This window comes from Poromitra crassiceps, assembly GCF_964638095.1.
Source record: "Poromitra crassiceps genome assembly, chromosome: 9".
In the NCBI taxonomy this organism is placed as follows: Eukaryota; Metazoa; Chordata; class Actinopteri; order Beryciformes; family Melamphaidae; genus Poromitra; species Poromitra crassiceps.
The window spans coordinates 20,750,289-20,767,992 of record NC_139630.1 but is presented as its reverse complement, the minus strand read 5'-3'; the positions used below and the strand labels follow the sequence as shown (position 1 = coordinate 20,767,992).

General features: G+C 44.6%; 1 protein-coding gene across 1 annotated transcript in view; it reads left to right on the top strand.

Annotated features, from left to right (window-relative positions):
* The window catches only part of LOC310782206 (dihydroxyacetone phosphate acyltransferase-like), a gene marked incomplete at its 5' end in the record, with an annotated part of 65,360 nt that extends 47,969 nt beyond the window's left edge, over window positions 1–17,391 (top strand). Inside the window, 6 exons of the mRNA XM_083642888.1 lie at window positions 670–749; window positions 2,429–2,569; window positions 6,039–6,138; window positions 6,646–6,739; window positions 12,053–12,114; window positions 17,109–17,391. Of these exons, the coding sequence (XP_083499014.1) occupies window positions 670–749; window positions 2,429–2,569; window positions 6,039–6,138; window positions 6,646–6,739; window positions 12,053–12,114; window positions 17,109–17,152 (521 nt within the window). The 3' untranslated portion in view covers window positions 17,153–17,391. The remainder of the gene's footprint in view (window positions 1–669; window positions 750–2,428; window positions 2,570–6,038; window positions 6,139–6,645; window positions 6,740–12,052; window positions 12,115–17,108) is intronic.
* Between the last annotated feature and the right edge of the window lie 313 nt (window positions 17,392–17,704).

Sequence of the window (17,704 nt, the reverse complement as noted above, 5' to 3'; positions counted from 1 at the left end):
TTGAACCAGGCTACAAAAAGTCAAGGAGGAGAATACTGATCCCAGCCACTTTGTAGTGGGTGTGAAAAAGTGTCTGTTAGCTAAACGTAGGGGTACGGTGGTGCAGTGGTAAGCGCTGTCGCCTCACAGCTCGAAGGTCCTGGGTTCGATTCTCACCTGGGACGCTGTGGGCGCTGGAGTTGTGACCCCCCCATATCTTCAGTGCCTACTGCCCAGGTGGGCTATCTCATCGAAAGGGCCTTTCTGTGTGGAGTTTGCATGTTCTCCCCGTACCCCCCAGAGGGTTCCTCCGTACATAACCCCCCACTAAAAACATGCAGAAGATCATCATCCGACCAGTGACGACAACATCTGAAGTTGGTCCAATGATGGTCCAATGAAGGTCCCCGGGCGCTGGAAAGAAATAGCGACCACTGCTCCTGGCCTGCCCCCCGGAGGAAAGGACAAGCCTGGATGGGTCAAATGCAGAGGACATATTTCACCGGCCACCGTCAGCATGAGTGTGTGTAGTGGCCGCATGCATGTGTTGTAGTGTGTTCGTGTGACAATAAAGACGGGCTGCCGTCTGAAATCGTGTTTTTAATCGTCTGTTAGCTAAACGTGTCTGTCAGCTAAACGTCTGTCAGCTAAACGTGTCTCTTAGTTTTTTGTCTCTGTTTTGTGTTTCAGAGGAAGTCTACAACAGCTTCAGCTTCCTGAGAAACATGTTCTCCAACGAGTTCATCCTCTGCCCTGGAGACACTGTGCAGGTGAGGAGCAGCGTTTGTACAGTACTGAAATAAACCGTTTCAAATGTTATCACGCAAAGTCTGAGAGTTATGGATGAAACAATGCAAAAAACAAAAACAAAGCAATCAATAGAATAACGGGTTGCAGTTCAAGCCTACCCTCCAGTGTATTTCGTAATTTTTAAGATATTTCATGTGTTCTGAGTCCTGCCCTGACCATGTTAATTATCCACACTGTTCACAAGTATTTTCTTGACAAATAACTTAATTGTGTGCTCAACATTCAAAAAGTTAAGTTAGTTGCTCAAATGGGAAGATGACCGAGCTAACAGCTGGCACCCTGATGCTCGGATTTCTCCGGGTTTGAACATTGTTGGAAACATTTAGGATAATGTAATACACAACTAAAAATGATATAACATAGATCTACTTGTTCTTAGATATTTTAATCTGGAAATGTTAGATATTGTAGCTTTAACCTGGCTGGATTCTAATGAGACATAATGATCACTCAGATTCCACACAGCTATGTTTCTCACTGTCCTGAGCTTCAGTGCAGACTTCTGGTGCAGGGGTTTTCAACAGGTGGTCCGTGGCGCACTGCTGGTCCGTGAAGGCATGGCAGGGGGTCCATGATGATGCATTGAATAATGTAGTTCCCCTGTAATCTCAACCCCTTTCCACACACCTGTGGTCCTCTTAGGTGGCTTCTTAGTCAGAGTGTTGGGCCCTGGCTCACAATCACACACACACACACACACACACACACACACACACACACACACACACACCACACTAATATACAGGGTTGGGGAGTCACAGATTGCAATATATTTAAAATACAGTATTTATGGGTAACTGTATTCAGTTACAGTTTAAATTGGTGGTATTCTGAATACAGTTACTTTCTTTAAAAATAGATTACTTCAGGGATTCCTTTATTTGTTTTGTTTTATTTGCTCTAAAATTCATATGAGGCACACATTTCCCAGAAACATCACTTTTTTTAAAGTGCAACAATTTGAGCGCGTGCAGTGCACCGACCATACACCACAAGACTATAGAGACACTGCATGAAATAGGCCACGCCCATCACGGGGGGAAAGCTCTCCATTCACTTCCATACACCAGCGTCATTTCCCTTGAATCAAACATAGCTAACAGCTGTTGTGTGGTGGGCTGCGCAGACAATAAATGTAAAAAAAAATCACAAATTAAAGTTTTTTTGTACTCCCGAGCAAAACAAGGATGCCATTGAGAATTGGCGAGAAGAAAAATGTGGATCTAGCGCTGTCAAGGAAGTAAGTTTGAGTGTTCATCTTTCGTATATATGATCTTTGTGTGCAACACGCGATGCAACACGCCATGCACGCGACAGAGGAGAATGCCAGGATTGGGGGGGGGGGAGTTTGTGTTTTCCCCCGTTTTGGGCGTGGTTTCTGAATGATGACGCGCTCCGCAGTGTCTCTATGGCAATGTCAGAGGAGAGACACAGACAAATGGGCCCAGGCAAGACGATTTTTAAGTATTCCGAAAGTAATCCAAAGTATTTAGAATACATTACATAAGTTGAGTAATCTATTGGAATTACAAATTACATTGTAGGGCATGTATTCAGTCATCTGTAGGGGAATACGTTTTAAAAGCAACCCTCCCAACAACACCGCTAATAAGCCGGCCTTGTTGTTTGTCTTGTGTAGGATTTTGAGGAGGGGTGCCACCTGCTGGTGAAGACTGGAGCACTGCAGGTTTCTCAACACGAGGTGCTGGTGACCGACAGAGGACACACAACACTGGCCTTCCTCACCGCTGTCCTGGATCCCTTCCTGCAGGGATACCAGGTTAGACACACGCACACACACGCACGCTCGCTCGCTCGCACACACACTCACACACACACACACGCTCGCTCGCACGCACACACACACTCGCGCGCGCACACACACACACACACACACACGCTTGCACGCACGCACACACACACTCGCACACACACACACACACACACACACACTCGCACACACACACACACACACACACACACACGATAATGTACAAACTGCTGGTTGTGTTTGATGCTCTGTACTTATATCAGAGGTTGTGTTTGTCTTTTGTGTTGTCTGTCGTTTTGACGGACAGGGACGTTAAAATTCTGTCATTTCTATTATTACCCGTGTTAAAATGATAGACAGCCTTCAGATTGTTTGGTCGTTGATCCCCAAAAAATCTGTAAAAGACAGAAAATATTATGTTAATGCAACCACCACTGACTTAAAGGGATAGTTCGGTTTGTTTGAAGTAGGCCTGGGCGATATGGCAATTTTTTTTATCACGATATGGTTTCTTATATCGATCGATGTCGATATTTATCACGATATAAATTTATCAATAATACTAATTGCACATAAAAAGCACATGAAGAATTTTAGGGGCACAATTAAAATTCAATGCAGAGCGATATAGAATGTATAAGATACGACTCTATTAATCTCTGACCGGTTACAATTAAGTTGAATTCAATTCAAAGTATTCTCATGAGAGAGGCTCAATGCAGCTCATTGGCTATTGTTGTCATTAAATGATAACCCTTTATTTAGTCATCTGTTTGTCCATACTATTCACTTATGGCTTTTTAATGTAACTTGATCATTTGCATTTTCATCTTATTATAATTGTTCTATGCTTGTTACTTGTTTTCCCTTATACCACTGGTCTTTGGTGTGCTTATTCTGTTGTGTGTATTGCATTATGTTGTTTTAATCATTAAAACAACATAATGCAACGTTACGTTCATTGCATTAATTACGTTCATTGCATTAAATTAATGCAATGAACGTCTTGGTCCAAGGCTAGGTGTTGATTATGCAGCTATAGTTAGCTGCTGTTGGTTTGATAAAGGAAGCAAAGACTGTTTAAACTATAGATGTGTAATGTTATTCGGATAGCTGCTATAGATGGTCTAACAGATAGCATAACGTTAGCAAGATTGTCAAGTATGAAGATATTAACGTTAGCGCGTAAGCTAACGTTAGCGTTAGCTAACACGATGTAGATGCTAATTTGATAGCATTCATGACAGCCAGCTACCGCTACCCATAACCAGAACTACTGTCTGCTGCAGCTTTATCTCCCGTGTACAAATCAATTCCATCTGTTTATGTTACTCTTGCCAGGCCATGCTCTAACTGGTTAGTAACAGCAACTCAACTCAGCCAGCCGACTGCGAGGCTCTGAGCAGAAGGGATTCTTCCGCAAACGCGTGCATCACATTGTTTATTTTCCATTGATGCCATTGGTTCCACTCAGTGTTGCCTTCAAATACCCCCCAAAAACGACACGTTATTCACAATAAGCATTGCTGTGCTAAGCTGCGGTCATGTTTCTGAGGGGTTTTGAACGCAACACTGAAAATATTTTTTATCGAAATTACAGCTCATAAATTTATCATCGTTATCGTGGCCTTTTTTTTCGTGAAAATTTTCGACATTGTTTTATCGCCCAGCCCTAGTTTGAAGTGGGGTCCTATCAGCTAGTAAGATACACTAACTTAATTAGGTACAGTGGTCTTGAAGCGGGGCGCAGCGTCGAACGAGATCCGCCACCCAGAGCAGCAGCCTCACCAGCTTTTTCTCTGTAAGTCCTGGGGGTCAACAACTAAAACGTAATTTAGCACCTAAAACAACACCCACCTAAACAAATCGATATCTGTGTACATGCACGCTCTATTTTGACAATTTTCAGCGCTTTACTTTTCCGCAAAACAGCAGTTTCATTCGGCACTGCTTTTTCTCCCAACCGTACAACTGCTGTATTCCTCCGCTAAAAGCCCGCACAGAGCCGCAGCACTGGATTACTCCGCAGTTATTTGGGGGTATTTTATTTCTCTCGGTTTGTTAGTGAAGACACAACAAATAGAATACACGAACGAAAATATGAGTGATTTTGATAGCGAGGATGATATGGTATTCACCTTGGTGACAAGAGGATACAATTATGAACCAGAGAGAATACAGAAGAGGAACTTTTGCAGAGAGTGAACAGGCAGAGAGATGCGCCTCCTGTCTAAATGCCTGGGTGCCCTGGCTGCAGACCTTTTTCACCATTCCCAGGATAAATTGTGGAAAACGTCCCAGACCAGAGAGGCCAGGTGACTTGTTGTCTCTAAAGTAAGTCAGTGTTTTATCTCTCTTCTAAGCCTTCCTGTTTTGTAAACCGCGGCTCTGTGCTCTGTGCAGGCTTTTAGCAGAGGAATACGGTAGTTGTACGGTTGGGAGAAAAAGCAGTGCCGAATGAAACTGCTGTTTGGCGGAAAAGTAAAGCGCTGAAAATTGTCAAAATAGAGTGTGCATGTACACGGATATCGATTTGTTTAGGTGGCCGTTGTTTTAGGTGTTTTAGGTCGCTAAATTACGTTTTAGTTGTTGACTCCCATACTTACAGAGAAAAGGCTGATTTGGGTGCTGCTCTGAGTGCGCGGTCTCGTTCCACAATGCGCCCCGCTTCAATACCACTGTACCTAATTACGGTAAGTTAGTGTATCGAACTAGCTGATAGGACCCCACTTCAAACAAACCGAACTATCCCTTTAAATACAAGTACATTTTTCTTAATCTTCTTACTACAAAACATTAAAGACAAGTAGCTCAACACATAGTCTGGGTAGTACAGCGGTAGATTCCCTGCCTACCAACACGAGGGTCGCAGGCTCGAGCCCCCGTGTTACCTCTGGCTTGGTTGAGCTGTAGCATACTGTCTGTAGCTGTTTTTGTCAGCTTTCTTTCTTTACTTTCATTTTGAAATTGGTCAATGTTCAGTTCCAGCTAGCATGAAAAAGGCCTCAACTTAAATTTGGCATTCTGAAACCTGAATCGAATCTAGTGTCAAAGGCATGTATGTCACACACACGCACACACACACACACACACACACACACACACACACACACACACACACACACACACACACACACACACACACACACACACACACACACACACACACACACTACTTGTGTGTGCATATGGGAATAGAAGTTAATGGGCACACATCACACTTCTTGTTGTATCAGTAGGTGATGTTAATGCACTATACAGCAGATGTCCACCAGAGGGCACAGTCAACATATCATGAATCTATCAGATAGCATCCCTTTCTGTGTGTGTGTGTGTGTGTGTGTGTGTGTGTGTGTGTGTGTGTGTGTGTGTGTGTGTGTGTGTGTGTGCGCGCCTGTCTGTCTGTTTGTCTGCGTGTCTGTCTGTCTGTCTGTCTGTCTGTCTGCCTGCCTGCCTGCCTGCCTGCCTGCGTGTCCAGGTGGTGTGCCGGTACCTGTGTGAGGAGGTCACTGAGCCTTTGACAGAGAAAGACTTTGTCCCTGCTGTCCGGAAGTTCATCATCAAGCTCATTCTAACAGGTCCTTCATCTTTTTTTTTTACTATAGTTGAGTTTCCATTCCATTCCCATCCACTACTGTTATGTGAATATTAGGAGTTGTTAATGAGGGCGCAGCCAGTTGTGCTGTCTACCTCTGCTAATTAACAGCTGATACGTGCTGTTGTCTTGCAGGCAGCGAGTGTTCATGTATGCCAGTCAGCAAGGCAACATGAATGAACTGCCTGCTTTTTGAAGAGTTAATCGAGAGATGGGAGATTTGCTTCATCTGTTTGCATTGACCTTTTATCCATACGCCAACTTTTCCACCTCCCTCAAACGTAAAAACCTTTTTTGCGATATTTGGATATTGTTTTTTGTGTGTGTGAATATTTTAATGCACAAATTAAAAATTCACATAAAACAGGTGGATGGAAACCCAACTTATGTGTGCCAGGATTTTCACCTCTCGTTTTACTGAATGGACTGTGTTTGTGTGCGTGTGTGTGTGTTTGTGTGCATGCCACGCGTGTGTGTATGTGTTACCCAGGTAGCCTCAGGTACTGCGAGGTGTTGTCATCAGACCTCCAGAAGAACGCTCTGGCCGCTCTGCTGAGACTCGGCGCCATACAGAAAACCAAAGGGTGCGTTGGTTTTTATCACCCTTATACCCCTGTCCCACAATATATCGCGATATCAAAACTAGAGGTCGACCGATTAATCGGCCGGCCGATTAATTGGGGCCGATTATTGGCATTTTTAATTAATCGGCATCGGCCTGCAAAAAAAAAAAAAAAAAAAAAAAATTTTGGCAGGCCAGGCCAGGCCAGGCCAGGCCACCGGGCATTTGCCCAACGTGCCCGATTATGCAGTCCGCCACTGAATGTGAGTCTTCTCATGCACCCATGAGCCTACTGTAACGTTACGTTTCCTCAGTCACCACCATCTTCTGCAAACACACTTCTCCCATCAAATGACAGCAAATCTAAACAGTTACATTATTATTATTATTATTATTGTTAATGTATAGAACAGTGCATGAATGAGTTCTCTGACATACTGCTCTCTCGCTATAGCCTACCAGTCACTACTGAAATCTATACCGCATAACCCAATGTATTTTTCTATTTAATAAAAAGAATAATCAAAAACATGTTACTGTATTGGCTAAGATAACATCTTATATTAGATGTAGGCCTACAGTATAATGTTATATTCGATTTTCAATGTGCATGAATGGATAATGGAAATCTAGGCTACTAGATTTCTTTAAAAAAAAATACCAACAGAAGAATATTGCACATTTTTTGGGGGCGCTACCCACAGGTTTAGCTGTGTGTTTCTCATTCCACGAATGCACAATCCTTACAAGTTGTACCCCATTGTAAAGGTGACTAATCAGGCTTTCCAACTATATAAAATACAATACCAATTGGTATTATTAAAGGGGAGAAATAATCGAGCAAAATAACGTTTCCAAACTTTTTTTGAGGAGTTTATTTTAATCGTATTTTATCGAATGAAAAAAATAATAATAATCGGCATTATATATCGGCCATCGGCCGCCCTGCTCTCTAAAGATCGGCATCGGCATCGGCCATTGAAAAAGCAATATCGGTCGACCTCTAATCAAAACGTGACAATATGTATCGTTGAGATGAAATCTCATATCGTGAGAAAAAGAAGCTGAACATGGTGGCACTGATCTGCATCTGATTGCATGCTCGCTCTCCTGTTCATTGCTTTGTTTGAACAGACGAGGGACGTTACAGACACCGAGGATGAAAATGGTGAAATGACTCAAATTAGCGTGGAGGATGCCCCCTCAACTTACAAATCGATCGCAAAAAAAGATTGTTAAAATATCGTATCGTTATCGTGATTTGTGAACCCAATATCGTGTATCGTATCGTATCGTGAACTGAGTGTATTGTGACACCCCTAAGGGATTAGCATGTTTTAGCTGTAGCATGTCCCAATTTCCACTCGGGGATCAATACAGTTTTTCTGATTCTGATTCTAATTGAAAAGAACACGTCAGATGTGCCCAAAAAAGTCACTTAGACCACGACTTTCAAAACCTAAGTGTGGGGATATTCCCAATCTAAAGTGAGTTTAAAGTGATAAGACGGAAGATTTTCATGTAAATAAATGTTTGTAAAGTCACTATACAGTATATCCTCAAGTGAGTTAACACAACGGTGATTGATGAAAGCCCTTGCATCTGATTTGCAACATTTATGAACTTGTGACACTTTCCCCGCCCCCAAACTAAGAAAACAGAAAGATAGCAGAAGCGGCGCACAGAAGTAAAGCCATAGGGTAAATAGACTTACGGTAGGTCTTTGAATTAATGAATTTAGATATTTTGTGCAAGAATAGAAATGTTAGTTCTTTTGATATTGTGTGTTTTTCTATCACAGCACAGTTGAGAAGTGTTCACACATTCAAGCGTCTCTCTTTTTTAAGATTCAAGATCCACTTTTAACAGCCACAGTAAGTAATCAGATTACAAAGGAGGAATGTAACTTGGTGCACGTATGCAGCACAGCGATCACATCAACAGTAGACGACGAAGCTATATAGAAAAACAATCACAAACTGTAATCAACCTCGGCCCGTGTCTCTCTCAAACCTATAGTCGTTTTGGGTCCTTGAATTTGAGGGAATTGGGCCTGGAAAGTCCATGAAAAGTTCTTGAATTTGATGTTTAACACATTCACTGCCAACAGTTTTTTTTTTTTACTGTAGGTAGCTTCTGCCAAGGGTTTTTTTGAGGATTCTGGCTCATCTTTCAAGAGCCGAGGATTATTTTCTGCTAGGATTTTGTGAACACAAAATATCTCAAAAGAACTAATAGAATGTGTGCTTTCTCTGTCTAAAAGAGTTAGTTTGTAGAGTTAGTAGTTATGTAGGCATTAGCAGTTGAATACAGCATGGTTTCAGAGATTTTCAGAGAGTTTTGAGATAAATGGATTTTTAGAACCACCTCACGTGCCTGTGATTATGGGTGCCCTTGGGCAAGTGTGTATACTGTATTGTGTTTGTGTGTGTGTGTGCGTGCATGCGTGCGTGCGTGATTCGATAGAACAGGCAGAACAGTCACTTTAACCATTTATTTTTGGCATCAGTCAGACATCTAAACAATATCGTTCTGAACAGTAATTTCCTCCATAACAGCACTAGGGCTGTCACTTTTTCCCAAAATAAAATTCGAACGAACTTTAATTGCCCGAAATTCGTTCGAATATATTTGAAGTTTTTTGGTTAACTCATTGAGTGCCAATGACGACAGCTGTCGTCAATTCAAATACTGACGTAGAGTGCCAAAGACGACGATTGTCGTCAATTGCGTTTTTTGACGGGGGGGGGGAACCATCGAAGCCAGATCTATGTCCTGTAACATTTTGGGACATGTTGAATGTCTATAACCTATTTTACCGAGCCATTAGGTGGCGACAGTGCTCTCCAGATGACAGAAGTGTCAGGAATACAGCCCTTACAAAGCCGTGATCAAAGACAAACCGCGCTCATGCTGCAGACAGAGCCATCATGTAGATGGCTCTGGGCTGCTTGCCAACAGCAATCAATCCGCGCACACAACTGCAGCTCCTCTGCCTGTCTGTCTGTCTGCATAGTTTCTTCACACGAGTACCCACCAGAAAGGCAGCACCCAACGCCGAAGGGCCAACCCTTACCTGCAGTCGCGTTGGGCATTTCCTCATTGCTGCTGTGAGCTGCGCGGCGCAAAAACAGAGGCTCCGAATAGACTTTGTGCGTGTGGGGAGGAGTTGGCAGCTGACTCGGGGAGAGGCGGGGAGAGGGGGGGGCAGGGGGGTGGGGCGCGCATGCACCACAGAACTAAACCAGGTCACATCATCAGAAAATATTAGCTAGAGTGAGTGAATGTGCTTGAAATAATGCATTTCACAAAAGGCTGAATATCTCAGCTTCCTGATAGAAAAGCATATTTTTGCTGTCTTCTCCGGCTGATAACTAAAGAACGGAAAATGGTATCAATAAACTTTTTTTTGCTGATGATACAATAGAGTCTCCTTGTTCTTTTTGCGTCTTCGGTGTTTACATAGTAATATCACACAATATTCTGTGGGCCTCGAGAAATCACTGAAAACGCTCTGAAACTCTGGCACTGGGAGCGTCCGTTCTCCAAAAGTGGCTGGCACTCAATGAGTTAATAAAAAAAAAAAAAAAAAAAATCTGTTGCACCAGCTGAACGTAAGTTCTGTCTTAAGTTAGGGTGTAAAGTCCACACTAACTGCTACGTTCAAACTAGTTAGTTTGACACTAAAGTTGTGTCTTTGTTTGGTTGCACCACGGAGACGTAAGGTACATCTTAACTAGTAGACCCTAAAGTCCATACTAACCAAAATAGTGTCGCAGACAATGACGTGTACAGTATCTGTGACCAATCAGTGAAAAGCACGGTGGAAACGGTGTGTATTTACGGTTGTTTAAGTCGAGTGAAAACAGGACATGTTGCCCACCGCAAATTAGTGCTTTCATATTTCATCAACACTAATCAAATGAGAACGTTATTGAGTAACGTTCGTTTAGGTTCATATTACTGTTAACGTTTATCTGTGAGCTCTTCATCAGTATTGTAGGCTATACCACCATCCTGCCTCACTAAATTGTTGCGGTTATTTTAATTTGTATGCAGTGCTGCAGCTTGTGGGAAACAAAAGCGTGAGTCATAAATATCAAAGGGTGTAATTTATCACGGAGAGCGCGTTGCGGACGCAAAACAACGATGCGCCACCGTGCCAACTGCTATTTTACGGAGGACTTTACACCTAGTAAGACGTAGGTGTAAATTTTAAGTTCTAACTTATGCCTACGTTGTAACTATTTCACTTGGTGCAACCCAAATATTTTTAGTAGTGCGTAAACTCGGACTTAGTGAGACTTTACGTTCAAACTAGCTTACGTTTCAACTTACGCACAGCTGGTGCAACCCACTGCAGGCCACCGGGCATCAGCCCGACGTGTTAGCTTGGACGCTCACAGTCACAACACTGCCTCACAAACTTGGCTGCATCCAACTCGAGACAACTTTTCAGACCCTGGAGACAATCTTTCTCAGAAGAGACTAACGCGACAAATCTGGAGACTTTTTCTGACATGGGATTAACATTACCAGCAAGCAGCAGTTGGTTAATTTTGGTTCATAAAAAAAAAAAAAAAAAAAAAAAAAAACGAACATTCAAATTACATTTCGAAAACGAACCCCCTCCCCTCGAATTTCGAATGAAAAGTGACAGCCCTAAACAGCACCCGCACCCCCCTCTCCTTCAAACTCCTCCCTCCGTAGGTGTGTCTCTGCTGGCTTTGCAGTGTTTGTCACAGGCGAGTTTCTGCTGCCTGTCTGTCTGTGCTGCTGCTGCTGGCGCGGCCGCTCGTCGGGCGAGCTTTGATGAAGCTGCGTGCGATTCTGGGCTTTCTGCTGGTGTTTCAAAGTGTGTTGCACCCATAATCTATTATGCAAATTTGCAATCCCCCACCGCCAGCTCCCAGCGCGAAAGCGAAAGCGTTTTCGCCAATCCATTTTCATGAGAATGGCTTCCTCGCTGCTGTTTTTTCTTGGCTTTCTCTCGTCTGGAGAGCACTGTCGCCACTTAGTGGGTCGGTGGAATGGGTTGTACACGTTCAGTGGCTCCCATATTTTTATAGGAGACGTAGGGGGCTTGGATCCACGTCCCACCGTCAATTTTTTTTTTTTTTTTTTTTGACGAGATATCTCGTCCACGGCAGTCAACCGTTGGTTTCTGCTTGACGAGATATCTCGTCCACGGCAGTGAACGTGTTAAGAAGGTGTGGAAACCCAGTTTACAACAAAAGTATCTTCAAACCATTCTGCATCCTTTTTGCCACCAGTGAGCAGTGAGCATGGACCTGTTCTTATGCTGGAAATAAGCACTTCAATGTTTCCATTTCAGAGCGGAGCGAGTGACTTTGAAAGTGAACAAGGTGATGGTGAACTCTTTGGAAGACACTCTGGGTAAGAAAGAGTCAAGTGAAAGCATTTTGATAAAGAACTCCCTAGGGGGGTGAGATGCCCCCCGTGAGATGTTTTTTTAAACATTTTAAAGTAAAATGCATGAATTTGGTGTACTTTGAGAAAGCTTAAGAGCAAAATTAAAAGGCTAGATCTATGAAGAACATGTCATCATTACTGTGCTGTGGGTTTACAATGACAAACTAAATTTTTCCCTATAGGTCAGGGATACTCAACTTGCTTTGCCACTTTCGTGAAATGATAGAAGGCGAGGGGCCATTTAATATGCAAACAATATACATTTTTCTGTAGCGGATTGTAGGTTTTTGGGGTGTCAGCCGGAGTTTAGTCTGACAATGTTGTGCACACCGGATAGTTAGTTAGGTTAAGTTAGTTAGGTTAAGTAGTACATACATAAGTGCCTGGGTAGCGAGCAGATGGCGGTATTTGACAATTTAGCAGCTAAATCATAGATTATTGAAAAATATTCCATATTCCAGACTGAAATGCTATAACAGAAGTATTGGCCAGAATGACATGAACATTTATTGGACACTTATTCAGCGGGTATCTTGCATGTTGCGTTCAGGTGCACTGTGGCGGATTTTGACCGCCACTTTTTGTGGCGGTCAAAATCCTTTTGTGGCGGCCCGCCACAAATTCCTTTATGTATGGGAAACACTGAATGTGCAACGCTGTAGTAGGTTACCTCTATGGCAAACATTGATGATCCCAGCTGCTAACAAATACAGGTGTTACCACCTGTTACCGCCCGTGGTCCTTGGCTGCATGTCCTCCGCTCTCTCGCTCCTGTGCCTTCTTGTCTCTCTCTCGACTTTCAAATAAAGGCAAAAATACCTCCCCTAAAATAATAATAATAATGTTACAATTACAATGTTACAATTTCACGTAGCAGACGCTTTTATCCAAAGCGACGTACATCTGAGCTTTATACAACACAAGCAATGATCTAGTCAGAAGACAACAACATTAGTAAGTGCTATGAGGCCAAGCTTGAGTCTGAATGGACCCAGGTGTCACCAGGCAGAGCACAATAATAATAATATAATAATAATAATAATAAAATAGTTCTCTGTGTAATGAAGAAGTGTTCCCATTTTAATTTTGTTTGGTTATAGCTACAATGCTTTTCATGGTAACAGTCTACCATGAACAGTCTTTTTGAGCTGCGTAAGGTTTTTAGCTTAAGAAATGCATTAAAAAACACCAGCGTCATCCTGCTACTATACTACGGCAGTGTTTTAGATTGTAAATGGCCATAGCTTGAACGCCGTTGCTCTGATTGCCTCCAACCTCTGCCGGTGTGAGTACCAGATCTGCTCTCTGCTGGTGTGAGTACCAGATCTGCTCTCTGCCGGTGTGAGTACCAGATCTGCTCTCTGCTGGTGTGAGTACCAGATCTGCTCTCTGCTGGTGTGAGTACCAGATCTGCTCTCTGCTGGTGTGAGTACCAGATCTGCTCCTCTGCTGGTGTGAGTACCAGATCTGCTCTCTGCCAGTGTGAGTACCAGATCTGCTCTCTGCTGGTGTGAGTACCAGATCTGCTCTCTGCCGGTGTGAGTACCAGATCTGCTCTCTGCTGGTGTGAGTACCAGATCTGCTCCTCTGCTGGTGTGAGTACCAGATCTGCTCTCTGCTGGTGTGAGTACCAGATCTGCTCTCTGCTGGTGTGAGTACCAGATCTGCTCCTCTGCTGGTGTGAGTACCAGATCTGCTCTCTGCCGGTGTGAGTACCAGATCTGCTCTCTGCTGGTGTGAGTACCAGATCTGCTCTCTGCCGGTGTGAGTACCAGATCTGCTCCTCTGCTGGTGTGAGTACCAGATCTGCTCCTCTGCTGGTGTGAGTACCAGATCTGCTCCTCTGCTGGTGTGAGTACCAGATCTGCTCCTCTGCCGGTGTGAGTACCAGATCTGTTCCTCTGCCGGTGTGAGTACCAGATCTGCTCCTCTGCTGGTGTGAGTACCAGATCTGTTCCTCTGCCGGTGTGAGTACCAGATCTGCTCCTCTGCCGGTGTGAGTACCAGATCTGTTCCTCTGCTGGTGTGAGTACCAGATCTGCTCCTCTGCTGGTGTGAGTACCAGATCTGCTCTCTGCTGGTGTGAGTACCAGATCTGCTCTCTGCTGGTGTGAGTACCAGATCTGCTCCTCTGCTGGTGTGAGTACCAGATCTGTTCCTCTGCTGGTGTGAGTACCAGATCTGCTCTCTGCTGGTGTGAGTACCAGATCTGCTCTCTGCTGGTGTGAGTACCAGATCTGTTCCTCTGCTGGTGTGAGTACCAGATCTGCTCTCTGCTGGTGTGAGTACCAGATCTGCTCTCTGCTGGTGTGAGTACCAGATCTGCTCTCTGCCAGTGTGAGTACCAGATCTGCTCTCTGCCAGTGTGAGTACCAGATCTGCTCCTCTGCTGGTGTGAGTACCAGATCTGCTCCTCTGCTGGTGTGAGTACCAGATCTGCTCCTCTGCTGGTGTGAGTACCAGATCTGCTCCTCTGCTGGTGTGAGTACCAGATCTGCTCTCTGCCAGTGTGAGTACCAGATCTGCTCCTCTGCTGGTGTGAGTACCAGATCTGCTCCTCTGCTGGTGTGAGTACCAGATCTGTTCCTCTGCTGGTGTGAGTACCAGATCTGCTCCTCTGCTGGTGTGAGTACCAGATCTGCTCTCTGCTGGTGTGAGTACCAGATCTGCTCCTCTGCTGGTGTGAGTACCAGATCTGCTCCTCTGCTGGTGTGAGTACCAGATCTGCTCTCTGCTGGTGTGAGTACCAGATCTGCTCCTCTGCTGGTGTGAGTACCAGATCTGCTCTCTGCCAGTGTGAGTACCAGATCTGCTCTCTGCCAGTGTGAGTACCAGATCTGCTCTCTGCCAGTGTGAGTACCAGATCTGCTCTCTGCCAGTGTGAGTACCAGATCTGCTCTCTGCCAGTGTGAGTACCAGATCTGCTCGCCCTACCGGATGTGCTCGGCTCGGGGGTCCTGCGACTACAGATTAAGTTAAACTCTCACAACATTTATTTTCAAAAAGTAAGGCTCATGTTTATGATAAATGGTCCTGTAACACTTGAATCTTGATCATTGAATGTTTGTATGATTCATATTTTTTATGTGTTAATGTTGCCAAATGTTTGATAATATCAGTAGCTTAGCTTGTTAGCTCATCTAAAGCTGTCGGACATTTTGGGCATGTTAATCCCACCAAGAACCGTTCATCCGATCGACTTCAAACTTGGGGAGTGCGCTGCCGGGAACCCGACAGAGTGCGGTGCCCAAATTTCAGACACGCGCCACCTACTGGCAACACATTAAAAAAAACGGTTTAACTTGAGAACCAGGGTGGGAATTTCTTCATGTTAGGGGCAGGGCCATCTGGCCTTTGGCATCAAATTCTTTTTTAGGGCACGAGGCCACATGCCAGGGCACAAAGGCAATTGCTGTATTGACATCGTGAAGAGCGATTCTTCTGAAATGTGTGTTAAAATGAGTCAATGACACATGCTTTGCATAGGACAGGTTACATTAAACTGAGACCACTGATGCTTTTAAAGCAACTGACAGTAGCAGGCTGGTAGCAGGGCACAGCCAAGGTGGCCTTAGGGCTGTCAGGGCATCACGGCCAGAGGGAGGGGCAACGCAGGCCATGACCTGAGGGCCTCCGTGTAATTCCCACCCTGTTGAGAACCGTTCATTCAATCGACTTCAACCTTTGGGAGTGCGCTGCTGGGCACCCGACAGAGTGCGATCTTAAACCCACACCGGAACACTTTTCAGGGGTCTTGCATGAAACTGGCTCAGAAAAAAAGTGCACATATTGCTACGGCAATGTTTTAGATTTTAAGTTGCACCGATGGCCTTCAGACTTGGGGAGTGCACTTAGGGCAGGGGTGTCCAAACTTTTTTGAATGGGGGCCAGATTAGATTAGATTAGATTAAATTCAATAAAAAATTACATACAATTGTACTCTTATTATTTTGTTATTATTTTGTTTACCATCTGAAAACATTAGTTCTGCCTGTGTTGGGGACCTCACAGAGTACATTGCCACACCCATACAGTAGTCATAGCACCACCTACTGGCAACACACAAAACAACGGTTTATCTCAAGAACTTCAACCTTGGGGAGGGTGCTGCTGGGGGCCCGACAGAGTGCGGTGCCATATTTCGACATGAGTTTGGTCACACCCAAAAAGCAGTGTGCGCATGGCGCATCGTCTCCAGAGTCTAGAAATGTCCACCCCAAACTGGGTTAAAGGTCCCATTCCGTGCAAAAGCTGTTTTTACTTGTAAATGCATATATACTGCTGTCAGCCCTCCCTGTAATGAGTGGTCACACGCTCAGAACTGCCACAGTTGGATTTGTCCCTATCCAGCGTCCCCCTGCAGTCTCCTCCAAGCCACACCCCCAAACGCGTCGTTTGCCCAGAGAGGAATCTGGAGAGAATATCGACGTCACTAGCTTCCTCCTGCATACTGCGCGGGTCCCTCTCACACAAGCTACCTGCACCATTTAGTCTATAGCCACAAAATTAACACTTCTAGCTGGAGCGACGCCAACTGTACGTGATCCAGCAACTGCAGAGGTGCATTCGGTAAGTCTAGGCATTTTGAGATGTCCTCTTCAGCGTAGTACAGTTAAGTTAACGATAACTCGCAACCTAGCGTGCTGGTCCACAGACGCTAATCTGATTGGCCGCTGGGAGCCTGGGGCGGGCTCTCCCTCAGCGGCCAATGGGAACTGTTAGTTCTGAATATATTATAGAAACAGGCCATTCTTGGGAAGCGACCAGATGAGGAAGTGAGAACTCCGTCACAACAAACGGGGTTGCTATATTTTCGACAGATTAATCCAGAATCATGTTTTATGGACCAGAGACACACGTTTTTAAGAGGTTACAGCTGCACGAATTGGGACCTTTAAGTAGGGAATCTCCCACCATTGATGCAACATCCATAACTACCTGTCTGTCTGTCTCTCTAGGAGGAAATCTCCCCACTCAAAAAGCTGTTCTCGCTCGCCTCTGATTGGCCGGCGCTGTTGGCCAAAGGGAACTCACGAGAGTCGTCTCTTTTCTCATCGGCGCGTTGACGCCTCGGCACGGTACAGCACGGCTCGGCTCGACACACAGTGCTTTCTACAGGGACTGAGCAGAGGAGCTGCCATCTGCACACGACTCCACGTTCCCCTTCTGATGACTGTACTTTGTTCCATTCCTTTCTCTTCACCCTTTCTCTTTTCAGTCTGTCTGCTTTTCACATCTCAAGGTCTTCTTGGCTTAGAAGGTGTATCGCTCAGCTCTTAGAAGGTGTATCGCTCAGCTCTCCGGCACACTCTGACTCACTGACCTTTAGAAATGAGCAACATTTTGAAAGCTTCTGAATGTGCGCCCACTCCGTTTAGGATGGAGGCCATTCTCCATTAATGCATTTGATGTGTATTCTCTAACCCTCTGACATGGACCCATCGTGGCTTTTCTTTGTGTTGTTCTCATTATGAGCTTCAATCTGTCCCCTTGTTAGTTTGGCCTTTTTTCCTTTTCTTTTGGCACTTTCCTGTATTTATTTATACAATGTGGT